General features: G+C 42.0%; 1 protein-coding gene across 1 annotated transcript in view; it reads left to right on the forward strand.

Moving 5' to 3' along the window:
• MCM10 (minichromosome maintenance 10 replication initiation factor) overlaps positions 1–18,498 on the forward strand; it is a 948,221-nt gene that overhangs the window by 918,901 nt on the left and 10,822 nt on the right. Inside the window, exon 20 of the mRNA XM_044087964.1 lies at positions 6,344–6,386. Coding sequence (XP_043943899.1) covers positions 6,344–6,386 — 43 coding nt within the window. The remainder of the gene's footprint in view (positions 1–6,343; positions 6,387–18,498) is intronic.

The raw sequence follows: 18,498 nt of genomic DNA on the forward strand, positions 1-18,498 counted from the left end.
CTCCTTTTGAACCAGCTGCTACTGCAGACATAACATTTCTTTCTTGGAAGACTGCCTTTTTTTAGCAGTCACTTCAGCTAGAAGGATTTCAGAACTACAGGCTCTCATGGCAGTGGAGCCTTTCATTATCTTTTATCCGGACAGGGTGGCCCTCAGGACCAATCCTTCTTTTATGCCTAAGGTGGTATCCATTGTGGCTCTTAACCAGACCATTCATCTGCCAAATTTTTTCCCAAATCCGCAGAACAAGGGGGAGCGAATTCTGCATTCATTGGATGTACACACACAACTAAGATTCTACTTAAACAGGACAAAATCTCTAAGAAAGTCTGAGCAACTACTGGTGGCATTTGCTGCAGGAGCAGAGGGGAAGGCTATCTCAAAGCAGACTATTTCAAAATGGATAATCCATTTTATTTGTTTCTGCTACATGCACTATGGTAAACCTGTCCTCGAGGGGATCATATCCCATTCCACCAGGGCTGCATCTACTGCTGCAGCTTTTCTCAGAGGGTTTCCTACCAGACACATTCTAGAAGCTGCTACTTGGAGCTCAGTTCATACGTTCACAAAACATTACCATTTACCTCTCTTTTCTAAATCCATGGCAGGCTTTGCCACTGCTGTCTTGCAGGGCCTTATGGCTGCTCCTAATGCTGTATAATTCCATCCTCCCATCCATAGCTTTGGGATTCTTCCCAAATGTAATGACTGCAACAGTGAAACACGAAAAACATAGTACAGTTGTGTACACTTACCATAAATGTAGATATTCGAGTGTATTCACTGTTGCAGTCCGGGTTACCCACCCGCCTGCCCCCTTTCTTCTCTATTATTATACCTCTTCTTTCCTTCATTATGCTCAAAAGCCTTTTTGGTGTATTTGCTTTTAGTTGGAGGTAAATTTTTTGTGTTCTAAATTACATGTGAATATATATATATATATATATATATATATATATATATATATATATATATATATATATATATACTCCCCATTTGGGGTGCACTTGACATCTGGGGCAAGAAAAACTGATTAAAATGGTGTCGGCTGCATGTTTTCTACCCCTGACGACCTGACGTCATGGAAGAGGAGACAGCAACTGACGCAGGACCCAAGACTTTGTTATTCAGGCCGACTGAGGGCAACCTGCCAGCAGATTACCCAAATGTAATGACTGCAACAGTGAATACACTTGAACATCTACATTTATGGTAAGTGTACACAACTGTACTTTCCTCTTAAAGAGGACTAGAGGGATACTCTGCATGAAATGGAGAGGGAGTCTATTCCACATATGGGGGAGTCTTTGGGACACAAATCTATCCCGTCAGCAAGTTCTATTAATGTCACAGACCAGGTTAAGCCCTTGCATGCGCTGTGCAAGTGGAGTTTGACTTACAGATATGCAGCAACTCCACCAAGGGTGGGTCTGAGATGGCCTTGTATGCCAGACACAAGTCACCTCTTAGCAGTATGTACGAGACTGAGTAGAGGGGCAGGGCTTTTAGCCTATCTGTATAGGATAGGTGTTTGAGACCCTGGATTGTCCTGGTCAGGAACCTCTGTGGTCTCTCCAATTGCTTCATGTGCTTGGCAAGGTACATGCCAAAGGGAACATTGTACTCGATAATGGGTCTGATAAGGGAGGAGTACAGGGATGTTATGACCTACTTGTTTCTGGATGAAATACCCTTATTTATGAGGTGGGCCATGTAGTAAGCCTTCCGTACAGCAGAGGCAACGTGGTGGTTAAGAGTTAGGTTGCTATCAACCTGGGTTCCCAAGTCCCTCATGACTGATTGCGTGCTTAGTATGTTGTTATTAATGTGATAATTGGTGGGGATGCTATTTTCCCCAAAGGGGATAATGATACATTTCTTGGCATTCAGTTTGAGGCCATGCTTCTGGCAGCAGTCATTTGTTTGGGTAAGACCATCTTGGAGGATGTTCACATCACTAGGGGAATTTAAGATAGCACCCACCTTGCAGTCATCTGCAAAGTTGGTGAGCCACAGACCCCTGGTTTTGGCTTGCACCTCAGAAAAGTATATTCCAAACAATAGAGGTCCCAAGACCGATCCTTGGGGTATGCCACTTGTTATGAGTCTACTACTAGAGGTGGAGTCCCCTATTTTGACTGAGTGGGTTCTATCAGTGAGCCAGTTAGCTACCCATCTGGTAATATACGGGTTCTGGGAGAGTTCATTTATTATGCCAGCGTGGGAAATAGTGTCGAAGGTTTTGTCTAGGTCAAGGTAGACTGTGTGCAGTGTCTTCCCCTCGTCCATGGCTTTGGTGACTGTTTCAAAGAAGTCGACCAAGTTTAACAGGCATGATCTCCCCTTTGACAAAATCAAACTGTGTGGGGTCAAGCATTTGAAAGTTGCCAATGTCCTTGTTTATAAAGTCCATGATATTCCATTTCCATGGCCTTGCAGATCAGGCTAGTTAGGCTGATGGGCCTATAATTTCCTGGGTCAGTGGATGCTCCACCTTTGTGTAGAGGGGATGACATTGGCTGTCCTCCATTCATCTGGGATGAAGCCAGTGCTCAGGCTGTGGTTAAATAGGGTGACTAATGGAGCTGAGAGCTCATGCCTGAGTTCATGTAGGATACAGCCAGGGATGTAATCGGGTCCCATGGGGACTGTATTTTTTGCCTTTGAGAAGGCATTAAAGACCTGCTCCCTGGTGATGAGGGGAGGAAGGCAGATGCTGGGGATGTCCTGGTGTACTGATGGGGGGACGGGGGAGTGAAGCTTTCACTGAACCTGTCTGTCAACAGATTGGCTATATCTATGACGTTTGTGTATGTGGTGTTATTGACCATCAGTTCGGAGCAGATTTGGGTGTTACCTCTGAGATTGCGGACATATGTGATGCAGGCTTTGTGATTGTCCATGGTGATGTGGCCAAGTTGGACTCTAAAGGTAGCCTTAGAGGATTTCACCAGTGACCTTATTTGCTTGGTCACACAAAGGAGAGAGTGCTTCAAATTTGGCACCTGCTCCTCCTTGGTCCTGGACAGCATTTTTCCTATTATTATAGTGTTTGTTTATTGCTGCTGTCCACCAGACAGGTTTACTCTTTTCAGTTATTTTTCACCTAACTGCTTGTCAGTGTAAATTTAAATGTTAATTATGCTGTTCCTTGTACAGTTCACTTGGCAAACAGTATTTAAACCTCTCATGGTTAATTACTTGCACTGACATACTTATTGTCTCCAAGATGGTAATGAAAAAGGAACAATTATTTACATTGTAATTTCATGAAGGAATCTTTGTAAGTTTCTCTCAGAACACAGTGTTCAGCCTTCTCATGATTAATTGCATGCAGCTGTAGACTTTTGTCCCAGTCAAAGCCTTTCCTGTTGAACAAAATAGCTAATAAATTGGCAAATACAAAAATGAGCTAACATTTTTCATGCTTGTAACTTTATCTTATTTTCCAAGTCTTTTAGCTTAAAAAAACTTGAACAATAATTCAAACTAAGGACATTAATCTGTGTGTGTGTATACATATATATATATATATATATATATATATATATATATATATGTGTGTGTGTGTGTGTGTAAAAATGGAATATTAATTCACTGTATAATGTGATCAGTATACTTTAACATCCCCACCGTAGTAGCCCAAGATCACAGCATTATATTAATTTTACCTTTGTCTGTTAAGTCTTTCTTACCTTGTTATGTGGGTACAATACAACCAAGAAATATAATTTCTTGCTTTAATGTCTTCAACATATACAGCAGTCACTGGTTCCCATACCTCACATTTAAAAATATCCCTGACTGCCCGCTGTACAAAATGACTTTACAATGTAACATACAATTTGTATAATGTACTATTTTACAAATGTTAGCAAGAGCGAAACAGTTTTATTTACAGTAACTTCTCCAGTCTCTTTAGTGTCCATCTAAACATTAGTGACATAAAGTGGTGTACATGTTTCATAGTTCACTCATGAGTTTAACACAGTTAACAGAATTTCAGTCTTTCTCATACACTTCATCCAGAGCCTCATGTCTATTTCTTTATCTAATGAGGTTGATGCTTTATAGTATCCCATGTATTCAGTTATTTCACAGTAATATTGTCTTCTTTCTGATCTTCTGCATCTCCCAATACCAGTCTCTGGTTCTAGTCTAAGGTACTCTGATTCTTTTAATCAACTCCTGTACTGTTTTCTGTCACTTATGCATTTTACTTTGGAACAATGAGAAATGTTTCTCTGGCAAAGTGTCTCTCTGTGATTTGTTATTGTTAGGGAATGAGAAGTAGGGTCGTTTTCTGTTTCCTGGCTCTCCCTTCATTGGCTAAATGTTTTTATTTCCTCCTTAACCTGTTCTGCATCCAAAATGTCTTTGATCCTCCAGGAGAAAATGTCTTTGATCCTCCAGGAGAAAATGTTCTGAAGAAAGATAATATAGCCACTTGAATCTCACACCTGCCTCAATATTATCTGATTGCTGGAATAAACTTGCTTTTATTTTGCCTGGCGTACAGTGAATAATTATTTCCCACATACACTCTACTGTCCCCAGTTATTTTCCCTTTCTAACACAATTTTGCCAGGAGCAACACTTTCTGCTTGGACGATTGGATATTTACTAAAAACAGATCTTGGCTCCTTTCTCATAGTCATATGTGGAGCATGCACATGATGTACCCTCTCAGTCGACAAATCCTGCTGTGGAACACCACCAGTCCAGTTGCTTATTTGTACTTTCATAAAATGAATGCAGTCTATTCCTTTCTGTTTCTCTGGTACATCAGAAAATATCAGGGTTTCTCTGCCTGCTCTGTCTTGTAACTCCACTATTTTTCATACAGGTCTTCTTGAGAACCTTCATGCTCATACAGCCTTTTTTTATTTCATCATCTGATTGTTGCAGTTTTTATCAGTTCATCTAAGTTGCTAGCTTGTTCTATTTTTTTTTTTGTCTTTTGCTGTCTGACTTTCTATATTTCTTCAGCATTTCATTTATTTTAAACACATCTGAGTGCATTTGATGTATTTATTTCTCTAGATTACTGGAAACCTCCTGTACCAGAGCTGCAGTCTGAACTACTTTTTGGTAAGCAGCAGCAAGATTTTTTCCCCAGCCAGAATTGATTTTCTCCTTTTCTGGTTTATTTCATCCTTTTCTCCAATTTTTCTTTCTTTGTTGGCATGTAAGCTGTATAATTACTAGCCAGTAACTGAATTTTCCCCAGAGTGATAAACTCTCTTTCCCTTTTTAAACCTTGTTTTAGATTTCAGCATGGGAGAGCTCTAATCAACCTGTTGATCATTGTGGAGCCATCTTAGATATCCAAATGAGTCCTCATCACTAAATATTTAGCCTCGGTGCTTCAGATGCTACTACTCCTAGCTGCTGGAGTTAGTTTCTTCTGAGTTACTCAAGTGTGTATTTATATGTTTTGCCCCTGTCATTTTTCCTTGAATTAAAAATAGCATATTGGGATAAATTTGATGGGTATAGGTTCAAGACAATCTATTCTAGTCTGGCATACAACATCATGGCATACACTAGTAAGGTACACCCATACTGCTGATTGTATGAACAGAAAAGGGGAAAAAAGCACCCAAGTTGGCAGTTGCTGCAGAAAAATCCTAGGACTTGATCAGATTCAGAGATCTCCATCATAGATCAGTTTATAAGGTTTGCACATATCTGTTAATCAACTGTGGCTTCTTAGCAAGATACTGGTCCCCTCATCCTATTGGATTTTTTGTACATTATATTATTCTGCATTAGGATGGGGAGATTTTTCTCTTTTTCAGTATATTGTTGTGGTGGTTTGTTTACGGAAAATATTTGAAGAGTGAGGTTTTATTAACCACATTGATGCACATTTTCTGTCATTGAAAATGGCACAGCTGGAATAAGCAGTAGGTGCCTGCAGACGACCTCTAAATAAAAGAATGCCACAAACACAGTCTGTTGTATGGAGGATAGTTCTTTGAAGATTTCCATACTGCCCAAGGTCTGCAGTTGCTGTAGGTAGCTAAACAGCAAACGTTGCTGGGGAGAGTTCAAATCTTTTGTTTTTGCATATATTAAGATGTATGATTGATTCCAGTATTAGCAAATAATGATGAAGTTGTAACTGCCAAAATAATAGTTATAGCAAGCAAGTTCAACAAGTGTAAAGCCTTTATTGTTTTATTGCATTTTGAAAATCAGCAAATGCTTTCCACTGTTACAGTAACACTGAAACGTCATAATCTTCTGTTTTAAAGAATGTCACAGCAGCTAACCTGATACAGTTTTTGTCAGTCAACTTAATTAAAAAACTTAATAGCCATATTTTTCTTTCTAGTAACTGTGGACTCTACAAATGGGAGAGAGATGGCATGCTAAAGGTAAGTTCCTTTTCAAATACTTCTCAAAACATATTTTGCAGCAATCCTTGATCCAGAGCTTGTGTTAAATAACAAACTGCTGGTACTGGAGTCTGTGCTTACCCATCAAATGGTAACATCATCAAACGGCATTACATCGTAAAAGCCATTCACTAAACTCTGCTCATGTGGGGGGCTGCACCCCCCCCCACACACACACACACACTAATTATATATACCAACTCCGAGATCCCACTACAGTGTAGAAAGGGAAATTTTCCTTATCCCTACTGTAATGCGATCCTAGTCAGAACGTTTCAATGAACAGTGTGTTCGACATATGCCGTTCGATAATGTTACCACTTGATGGGTAAACATAGACCCCTGGTACTGATCTACATTTCTTGTATGAACATTGTTTCTCTGTTAGTTTTATTTTTTGCAGTAGTATGACAAATTGTTCAGCTCTAAGCTAACATATTCCCTAAATTGAAATCCACATGCCACTGGTAAAGGGGGAGAGAGGCTGCATGCCAGAATTTTCAGGACTTGTATGCTTTTGGTCAGTGTAAGATTTGTAAAATCACAACTGATAAAACTTCACAGCATGAGACAGTAACTACTAATATGCTGTTAGCTTTATATGGGAACAATTTGATTTTATTCAAGTTTATTTTTTATGTTACTCAGGATTGCAGCCTCAAGAAGAAGACTGGTTTTAACTGTTTGTTGCTTTGTGTTCTTTCTGTGAGGTGAACTGACATCGGAGTTAATATAATAAATAAAGTGTGGTGAGAACAGGTTAACTTGCCACACTGCAAAAGCAATTTTTCCATTGCTCTTAAACATCTGGACTTAATGGTGTGGTACCATTAAAACCTATTCTATAGACCAAATGTTTCAAAACCTGTCACTAACTTTCTCAGCTGAGTCAAGGAAATTCATGCCCCCGCCTTTCTTCGCTATTTCTTGTATAGAAAAATTTTATTGGCATGAACTTGAGGGATTGGCTCATATATGCACTGTGATTGCTTTAGGTTGTTTCATTATGGTTCATGCACTGTGACTAACGGCCTTTTGTGTGACAAGATTCATCTCACTGAAACAGTGTGTTAATTTACCACATCATGTTTTATTTTTAATTAAGGTGTTGCATTATTTTTTCAATCCATCCGAAGAAAGAGGACTGGTATCTGCTCTAGCAGAGCAGTTTTTAATTTGAAAGCAAATGCACACCTAATGGAGTGATGTTTTAACTTACACTTGAAGTTTTTCCACTGACTGGATTCTAGGGAAGGTGTAACTTTACCATCATGTCCTGATAGGATGTTTTACCTCTGGCTTACACTGGAGGTGTTAGTTTGTGTGAACTTCTTGATTGGTTAAGCCTTCCTTAAATGGAACATTTTTTTCAGTTGCAACAGAATCTGAGGGAGGGAAATCCCGAAAGTGCTTATCAATCCTGAATGGTGCACCCTTTTGTGTTAAGGAAAAGGATTTTTATCGAGGGTTCGTTTTAATAAAGGATTTCAAGAGTTTTTGGATTTCCATGATGGTTCGTTTGTGATTTATTCACAGCATCACCTATGAAAATAAGTGCTTAGTGCAGCAACATATTCACACACACTTTCATCTGCCGTAAGTCTATGCTCACAAAACATTTTCCTGTAAGCTTCAGATGTTAACTTAAAACATTCTAACAAACACTTTTTGACTGTATTATAATTTAAGCAATCAGTATCAGACAATCTAAAAATAGCAGTTACAACTTTGCCATGGTGTAAGGGGGTCAGGAACCATACCCAGAGCCTTTGGTCAACATTATACTGTTCACATACCCTTTCAAACATATGAATGAAACTATCAAAATTATCCCTGTCTTTAAATTGTGGAATAAATTTACTGACCTTTGTTGCTTCTGAGGTTTGGTTACTCCCTTCCCCATTACCTCCATGACCCTGGCATAGAGTCACCATCACCTTCTCCTCAGACTCCAGACATTACAGTTTCTCATTTTCCTCAGCCTCCAGAGTCTCAGTCTCTCTGCTGCTTCCATTTCCAAACCTTTGTCCTCCATTTCAAGTCTCTTTAACTCCAGACGGATTTTTAAGTCCTCTGTGAGAAGGTTGAACTGTCCATTTTCTGGGAGTTGTACATCTCCAAGGCCAGCTTGGTTGTCCTCCTGATTGCTGGTCTACAATGCAGCTGCACCAAAGGCTGCAATCATTTCTGCTTAATCAGGTTGGCATGCACCAGTCCTTTTGCCTGGTACATCTCAGCCAACTGGCTCCTTGTCACCTTGCCATACTCCTCTGCTGACATGCTTGCCTGCTCTCCCCAACTAAGCTAACAAGAAAAATAAAACAATTGTGATCTGAACTCTGAATGTTCACTGTGTGGCTGATTGAGAGTACAAACACCTTCCTTAATGACCACTGTTTATGGGCTACAGGAATTCAAGATCCACACCGTTACAAGCCAATTATGTGATGTGGCAGTCCCACCACTGCCAGCCAATTAATAGTGACACCCCTGCACTGGCCCAGTAATCAAGGAGCCTAAATCCGCACCACTGGTAAAATTGGGGAATGTACACACTGGGAGGATGACAAGTACATACACAGTAAAGTGCAATTTCCCTTGAGAGAACACAGAGGTCACAGTCAGTCTAGGGCTGGTTTCTCCCTCGTTTTCCAGATCCCCAATAAGACTCTCCACTGGCACAGCTATAGGGTTGAGATCTCAGCTGAGTGGGCAAGCCAAACCCTCCAGCACCCTCTCTGTCCAACCACTGCTTCATGTCCCTGCCCAAGTAGCTGATACACACACACTTTGAGATTTGATTTGTATGCAAACACATACATACACACACACACATTTATATACAAACACAGTCACATACCTGGGAAAGGCGGGCACAGGTTTACTAGCTATGCACCCATCTGCCCAGACTATAAGATAGTTCCGACTGCCACCACTCAACTCTTTATCAGCTACTTAAGGCCCTAAAGGGTGTTCAGTCCTATTGTGTAATGTTACTATTAATCCAAATGGTAGTTAGTCTCTGACCAAGAGCAAGGCTATTTAGGAGTGGCCTGTACAGTGTCACCAAATAGATATGCAAGTACTCTTAAGAGCTTAAACTGTGTCACAGATATCAGCCACAAGGACAGGCTTAAGTATATTTAATAATAAATAATAACAGTACGTGACAATACTAAATATGTATTCACAGTGACTTCATAGTTCAAACTCACAGGAAATATTTAAAACAATATTGCAGGATAGACTCAAATAAATAAAGAAAACATGTAAGTTATACTTTACTATATTGCTATCTGAATCTAAAAGAGTTACTATGCCCTAAAAATGTACATACAGAACAACACGCAGGCAGAAGTGCAGAAGGTGGTGATTAGCGGATGTTTCCAGGTGAACGACAAAATGCACAAATGTTCTTCGTGTTTCACTGTTGCAGTCATGAAGCCCAGAACAGGAACAAAAACACAAAAAGCACTGTTCGCAAAAGGACGCCTCCGTGTCTTTGGGAATTCAACTCTATAACAGCACCACACCAGTCTAGTGCACCTTCTATCTTATAAACAAATTCACGAATTAAAAGTGTAAAAAAGAATTTATTATAACCAAAAAAACGCCAAAAGCTGGTTAAGTGCTTTCACTTGATAACAACAAGCTTCATCAGAACACCATATTAGATTAAACAACTGTTTAAATAACATTTTTGGTGCCAATTTGATAAAAATTCTGAAGAATTTTAAAGAAATACACACTTGTGACAATTAGTAAAACATTAATAAAAAATGTTAAGTAAATAAATGAATAGATAAATAAAGCCAACACTGTTGCAGTCATCACATTTGGGTTATCTGCTTGCAGTAGCCCTCAGTCGGCCTGATTAACAAAGTCTTGGGTCCTGCATCGGTTACTGTCCCTTCTTCCATGACATCAGGTTGTCAGGGGTATAAAACATGCAGCCGACGTCTTTCTTGCCATGCGGTGCCCGAAGCAGAAGCAGTTCACAAGTGCCAGTCGGCCGACTCCTGCAATTTTCATTTTCAAGTTTCAGAACCGAAGTCTTCAACTAAAGCTAAGTACCCCATTGGGGAAACTTTTTCTTGCTCCTTACCGACGTCAGTAAACAGTAATAATTGCATTTCTTGTGGAAAGCAAATACTTCACAAAGATTTTCATTCGTACTATATTCCTGACCACAAAGTACCTTGCTGTCGGTTTTTTGCTTTATTTAATCAACACATTATCCATCATCGGTATATTTTCGCCTCTAAATATTTCGGTTCTCGGTTCAATTATCCAGAAATGTCACCGGTAAGCCATAAGACTACCGGAATTCTGAAAAAACGCAAATATAAAGACAGAGACAGGCCGCCTAGTCTAAAGCTGTCGTCGACTCTTCTCCTAAGCCAGTCACCAGTTCACCGGTACTCAGTGTGGTGCTTTCACAGCCCCTGATACCCGCTACTTCTGATTCGCAGGCCTCTACTGAGACCCATTCGGAGTCTGATATGCCGCGAGATGCTTCAACTGTGGAACCTGTGGATGTCTCTACCTTGGATGGGTCTGGAGCCGCTGTGCAGGTACCGGCTTCTGAGGGTGTATTCAGGCCTATGGACTTGCATATTAAACCAACGCCTCCTTCTTCTTTAAGGCCTAAACCTTGAATCATGCCTAGAAAGCCAACGCCCAGGCCGCATGCTCAGTCCTCTATGCCTAAAAAACAAATGATAAGAGTGGCTGAAGATCTTATCACTTTAATCAGGGGAAGCCATCCACCCTCTTCTGAGAGACCTAAGACTGAAATTGTTTATGAATCTTCTGACCAGGATTCTGATTTTTCTGATTCTTGTAATGATCTGGATTTACCCTTATCTACTTATGAGGACTCTGATGCAGAGGACTCTTTTCCCTCTGCTTCCCCTCCAGAGGATTTTTCTTTTGGTGAAACCTTGCACACTCTAAAGGAGCATTTCCACTGGGAAGGCCAGGATTTTTCTGATTCGAAAAAGAGGCTTAGGGATTTCTTACTCTTGCCTCAGCGTAGGCCTTTAGCTATACCTCTTGTACTAGACATTGTTGATGATGCCTTTTTGGATTTTAGTTTGGCCCCTGATTCTTTGCCTCCTGCTCCCAGAAAACCTGACAGATATTACAGGGTTTCTGATTCTCACAAGTTCCTTTTTAAAAATCCTATTGCGGATCCAGAGACTATTTCATAGGGACCCAAGGGCATTAAGGCTTCTACTGCCAAAAAACCCTACCCCTTCTGACAGAGACTCCAGGGCGCTGGATAGATGGGGTAAGAAGGTTTACACTTCTGCAACCTTGGCCATTAGGGCCTTAAACTGTCAGTTTCATATGTTAAAAGTATCAACAACATATTATTGGATTGTTTAAGCAGAAAATGATGATGTTCGTCATATTTCACTGTTGCAGTCATCACTGTAGGGTTCTCCCCTGCCGGCAGGCAGTCCTCGGTTGGCCAGAATCCCAAAGTCTGGGTCCGGCGTTGGCTGCTCAGCCATGCTCCCTGACGTCAGTGCGCCAGGAGTACAAAGCTGGCAGCCGACGCCATGTTCTCCAGTCTTTCTTGCCGTGCGGTGAAAGCAGTTCGCAAGTGCCGGTCGGCTGACTCCTGACAAATTTTATACGTACTTCAGTCCGAAGACTTACTTCTTCTACTCAAAGCTAAGTACCCCGTTGGGGAAACTTTTTTCTTGCTCCAGTCCGATGTCAGAAAAAGTTAATAATTGTATTTCTTGTGGGAAGCAAATACCTCATAAGGATTTCCATTCTTACTGTATTCCTTGCTTAGGCCCTGACCACGACGTAGCTAGTTGTCGGTTTTGTGCTAGATTTAACCAACGTACGATTAAACGAAGGTACGATTTTGATTTTCATTATTTCGGTAGACGATTTAATTACAAAATGTCGTCGGACACGCTTCCGACTACTGGAGTTCACAAACGACGCAAGGATAAAGACAGGCCTCCGAGGTCCAGAACAGACGACGTTTTACATGCAGAGCCAGCTTCAGGTTCGGCCGTCGTCAGTGAGGCACTTTTGCAGCCCCTGTCGTCGGCCATTTCAGAACCGATGGCCGAAACGGACTCCCACGAGGAGCCAACTAGGCCTTTGAGTATTTCAGCTGCAGGACCTTCGGACAATGCTCCTTCGGATGGGTCTGGAGCCGCTGTGCAGGTACCGGCTTCCGAGGGGATTTTCAGGCCTACACAGCTTCTGATAAAGGCAATGCCAAAGACAAAGGCAAAGACTCCTTCCAAATCAAAGACTTCAGCCCAGGCCTCTTCTGATCCGGGACCCAAGTCCCAAAAACAGTTACTTGAGATGGCGGAGGACTTACTTACCATGATTAGGGGTTCACATCCCCCACCAGATAAAAGGCCAAGGCAGGAATTGTATTATGACTTTTCTGATCAGGCATCTGTTTCATCAGTGTCTTCTTCTGACCAGGATTATTCTTTCCCTCCTTATGAGGATTCTGATGCTGAGGAATCCCTTCCTTCAGCTTCTCCACCTGAGGATTTTTCATTTTGGGAAACTTTACACGAAATGAGGGAACATTTTCACTGGAAAGGACAGGAGTACTTGGAATCTAAGAAAAGACTTAGGGATTTCCTTCTTCTTCCCCAACATAGACCCCTGGCTATTCCTCCTATTTTGGATATTGTGGATGATGCCTTTTCTGAGGCTAACTTAACTCCTGACTCTTTTCCTCCAGCTCCTGCTAAGCCAGACAGATATTATAGGGTTCCTGATTCTCACCAGTTTTTATACAAGAACCCTACTGCTGACCCTGAAACCATTTCTCAGGGCCCTAAGGGGGTTAAGGCCGCTTCTGCTAAAAACCCCATTCCCACAGATAAGGATTCCAGAGCTTTAGAGAGATGGGGCAAAAAAGTGTACACTTCTGCAACTTTATCTATTAGGGCTTTAAACTGTCAATTTCATATGCTAAAATACCAGCAATTTCTACTGTCTGTTTTGAAACAAAAGCTAGCTTCCATTTCCGCTTGTGCAGATAATAAGGAATTACATGATTTAATACATGCCACTGAACAAGTAGGGAAGCATGGTTTACACTGTGGGTTTGATGCCTTGGAGACTTCGTGTAGGGCTGCTGCCTCTGGCACAGTCATTAGAAGACATGCTTGGTTAAGGAACAAAACTTGCCTGATCAAGTGAAAGCTAAGTTACTGGATGCTCCTGTTCAGTATAATGTTTTGTTTGGATCTAAGGCTGAAGAGGTGATAAAGAAGATGGAGGACAAGGCAAATTCCATGCAAACGGTTAAGGATTTCTTACAAGTACAGCCCCCAAATTTAGTAGGAAATGGCTAACTAAAAATTGGTCCTTTCCCAATTCAGACAGGCCTCAGAGGGGTAGATATAGACGCTCCAGAGGAAGGCCACAAACGCAGACCTCCTACAGACCAAGACAGTGGACTGCTTCCACCCCTAGGGGTGGAGAGGACAGACCTCAAACTCATAGAAAACAGGCTCAATGACTCCCTCTGCTGGGCTGCAGGAACTTCTTGCCTGGAAGCCCCTCTCGGAGGAAAACTCTCTCTTTTTCACCAAAATTGGACTTACGTAACCCAAGACAAGTGGGTTCTGGATGTGGTTTCAAGAGGTTACAAATTCCATTTTCATACCCTTCCAAGAGCAAACGGATGGCCGGATCTACCAAAACATCAATGGTTAGAGGCCTTAAACCAGGTGGAAGCACTCATGGCTATGAAGGCCATAGAACTGGTTCCACTTTCAGAAATGGGGCAAGGTTTTTACTCAAGGCTTTTTCTAGTCCCCAGAAAGCAAAATTCATGGAGACCCATCCTGGATCTGTCAGTCTTGAACACATTCCTGGAGATACCAAAATTCAAGATGCTTACTCTGCAGCAGCTACTTCCAATGTTGAACAAAAATGCATGGATGGTAACATTGGATTTAAAGGAGGCTTATTTACACATTCCTATCAGACAGGAGTGCACAAAATGCCTCAGGTTCAAGGCCGGATCGAGGCACTATCAATTCTCTGCGCTGCCCTTTGGATTGTCTACTGTACCCAGGGTCTCCACCAAATGCCTGGCACCAGTAGTAGCTTATTGCAGACTCAAGGGAATTCAAATTTACCCTTATCTGGACGACTGTCTTATTCAAGCAGACAACAGGGATGTCTTACTCCAGCATGTAGAGTTTGTTCAGAATCTTCTCAAGTTCCTGGGATTCACTATGAACATAAAAAAAGTCAAACTTGACACCCTCACAACAGATAATTTTTCTGGGTGCTCTTCTAGACACAACAACCCAGATGGCATTTCTGACATCCGAAAAACAATTACAGCTGGCTTCAACTTTCAAGGCCTTGGTGTCACTAACTCAGCTATCTGCAAAAAAATTCCTGCAGGCTTTGGGTTACATGGCCTCCTGCATCCTTCTCGTTCCATATGCAAGACTACATATGAGAAAAATACAGTGGTACCTAAAAAGTGTTTGGTCCCAGCATTGCCACAGTCTAGACACACAGATCACCGTCCTGCCTTGTTTACAAAGGGAATTCCTTTGGTGGACCAAGGCATGTATTCAAAACAAAGGGAAAGCCTTCAGTCTGCCTCCAGCCAGACAGATACTAACCACGGACACCTCAGATTACGCATGGGGAGCCCATTTGCAGGGAAAATGTCTGCAGGGCCTTTGGACAAAGGATTAGGAGCACCTGCATATCAATTTAAAGGAAATGTTAGCTGTTCAGAATGCTCTATTGGCCTTCAGGAATCTTCTACAACCAGGACAACTACTGATATGGACAGACAACACCACAGTTATGTGGTACATAAACAAGCAAGGGGGGGTCACACTCCTACCCCCTTTGCAGACTAGCCATGAATCTATGGAACACAGCTCAAGCTTGCAAAGTGGATCTACAAGCTCAGTATCTACTAGGGAAACAGACCCACACGAATGGATGCTGGACACCGAAATATTCAAGATGATTACAACAGTCTGGGGATGCCCGCACATAGATCTTTTTGCATCCCCCCTCAATCATCAACTACAGATTTTTTGCACAAGGACATTCCACGAGCTAGCATGGAAAGTGGATGCACTATCATTCAGTTGGAGAAACCTCTCGGGGTATGCCTTCCCGCCTCTACATCTTCTTCCACGGGTGTTATTAAAGATCAAGCAGGACAAGCCCAAGATGATGATTTTACTGGCCCCAAATTGGCCTCGACAGTTTTGGTACCCAACACTGAAAAACCTCTCTCAGGAGCCCCCTTGGGTTTTACCTCAGACTCCAAACCTTTTGTCCCAACACCAGGGTCAGGTTCTACACTCTCATGTCAAAACTCTCAGCCTGGCTAATCCAGGGTCTATGATTGATTCTCTCCTACCCAAGCAGATTATGTATGTCATTTTAGAGGCCAGACTCCCTGGCACTAGAAAATCTTATGCAGGAAAATGGAAAAGATTTTGCACCTGGATGCATGCTCAGGATTCAGATCCTCTTACTCCTAATATCCCTCTGATTTTACTATACCTGACAGACCTATTACATAAGGGTCTTTCCTTCTCTTCCATAAAGATACATGCCTCTGCTATCTCTGCTCATTACAATACAGACCCTCCAATCTTTTCCCACCAGCTCATGAGACAGTTTCTCAGAGGAGCTAAGAATTTAAGGCCCCCTAGATCTCCACCCTTACCTGCCTGGGATCTCAACTATGTTTTAAAAAAAATCACTTTATCTCCTTTTGAGCCTGCTGCCACATCTGACATCAAGTTTTTATCGTGGAAGACAGCCATCCTGTTGGCTCTGACCTCTGCCAGGAGAGTTTCGGAGTTGCAAGCTCTCATGGCTGTGGAACCTTATATTATTTTTCAACAGGACAGGGTGTCTTTAAGGACTAATCCTACTTTCATGCCTAAGGTGGTTTCCAAAGTGGCTTTAAATCAAACTATACACCTGCCAACTTTTTTCCCCAATCCTCAAAATAGGGGGGGAAGGATCTTGCATTCCTTGGATGTACACAGACAACTTTGTTTTTACCTGGACAGAACAAAGAACATCAGGAAAACAGAGCAATTGTTTATTTCTTATGCTTCAAGTTCCCAAGGCAAAGCCATTTCAAAACAGACCATTTCTACATGGATCGCTCATGGAATCAGATTTTGTTACTCTCACCATGGAAAACAAATCCCAGGAAGTATTAGAACTCACTCTACCAGGGCTGCTGCTACTTCAGCTGCCTTCCTCAGGGGAGTACCTACCAAAGACATTTTGGAAGCTGCAACTTGGAGTTCGGTGCATACTTTCTCTAAGCACTACAATCTACCTCTCTACTCTAAGTCTATGGCAGGCTTTGCTTCTGCAATCTTGCAGGGTCTTTTAGCCACCCCCTCTAATTTATGACCACCTCCCTTTTCTTCTGCTTTGGGATTCAACCCTACAGTGATGACTTCAACAGTGAAACACGGTGAGCATAGTACAGTTGTGTACACTTACCATAAATGTAGATGTTCGAGTGTCTTCACTGTTGCAGTCTGGGTTACCCTCCCTCCTTTCCCCTCTTATTTTTTCTTTTGTGTGGTTCCTTTCTTTTCCCTTCTTCTGAGGTGTATTTGCAAAGGGTATGGGGTCATACTCATTTTGGAACTCCTGATATCTGGGGCAAGAAAAACTGGAGAACATGGCGTCGGCTGCCAGCTTTGTACTCCTGGCGCACTGACGTCAGGGAGCATGGCTGAGCAGCCGACGCCGGACCCAGACTTTGGGATTCTGGCTGACCGAGGACTGCCTGCCGGCAGGGGAGAACCCTACAGTGATGACTGCAACAGTGAAGACACTCGAACATCTACATTTATGGTAAGTGTACACAACTGTACTTTCTTTCCTGACTATGCTGAAAATAAGGAATTACAGGATTTAATGCATTTTGCTGAACAGGTTGGAAAACATACTTTGCAATGTGGGTTTGATTCTTTAGAGGCCTCTTGCAGGGCTGCTGTCACTGGGTCTGTACTCAGAAGGCATGCTTGGCTTAAGGAGAAATCTTTGCGTGATCATGTTGAAGCTAAACTGTTGGATGCTCTCTTAAATCAGGAACACCTGTTTGGCAACAAAGCTGAGGAAGTTCTTAAAAAGATGGAAGATAAAGCTAAATCTATGCAAACTGTTAAAGATTTCTTATAAGTTCAGCCTGCACGGTTTAGTAGGCATTGGCCCTCTAAGAATTGGTCCTTTCCAGCTCCTTCCAGGGCTTCTAAGTCCAAACCCAGACACAGCAGAAATCCCAGGTTTCAGTCCCAGGGTATGCAGAAGACTAAGCAGTGGGGAGCTTCCTCTTCCAAATCTGGGAGTAGTAAGACTCCCCCTTATGGAAAACTGTCTCAATGACTTGATTTTAAAACTTCAAAGCACTTCTCAACTGAATGCTCCTTTAGGGGGAAAGATTGGTCTGCAGGCCAAAAACTGGGAACTCGTTACTCAGGACAAATGGGTTATAAATATAGTGTCCCAAGGATACAGATTTCACTTCCACACATTACCAATGCCAAAAGGTTGGCCAGATCTACCTCCAAATCAGTGGGCAGAGGCTCAAAAGCAAATACTCTCTCTTTTAAACATAAAGGCTATTCAAACTGTACCAGAAGAGGAAAAAGGACAAGGTTTCTATTCAAGACTTTTCCTGGTACCCAGAAAAGACTATTCATGGTGTCCTATTCTGGACCTGTCTACTCTAAACACCTTTTTGGTGATTCCAAAATTCAAGATGCTGACTCTTCACCGGTTGCTTCCTATACTAGGAAAAGATGCCTGGATGGTAACACTCGATTTAAAGGAAGCATACCTGCACATCCCAATCAGGGAATCTTACAGAAGATACCTACACTTCAAAGCAGGCTACAGTCGCTACCAGTTCTCTGCACTGCCCTTTGGCTTAGCTACTGCGCCCAGGGTATTCACAAAGTGCCTAGCCCCAGTCATCGCATTTTGCAGGCAAAGAAATATTCAAATATACCCATACCTGGACAATTGTTTAATTCAGGCAGAAAGCCAGGACATACTTTTGATT

Source organism: Protopterus annectens, chromosome 11.part0, assembly GCF_019279795.1.
Source record: "Protopterus annectens isolate FY-2018-M chromosome 11.part0, PAN1.0, whole genome shotgun sequence".
In the NCBI taxonomy this organism is placed as follows: Eukaryota; Metazoa; Chordata; order Ceratodontiformes; family Protopteridae; genus Protopterus; species Protopterus annectens.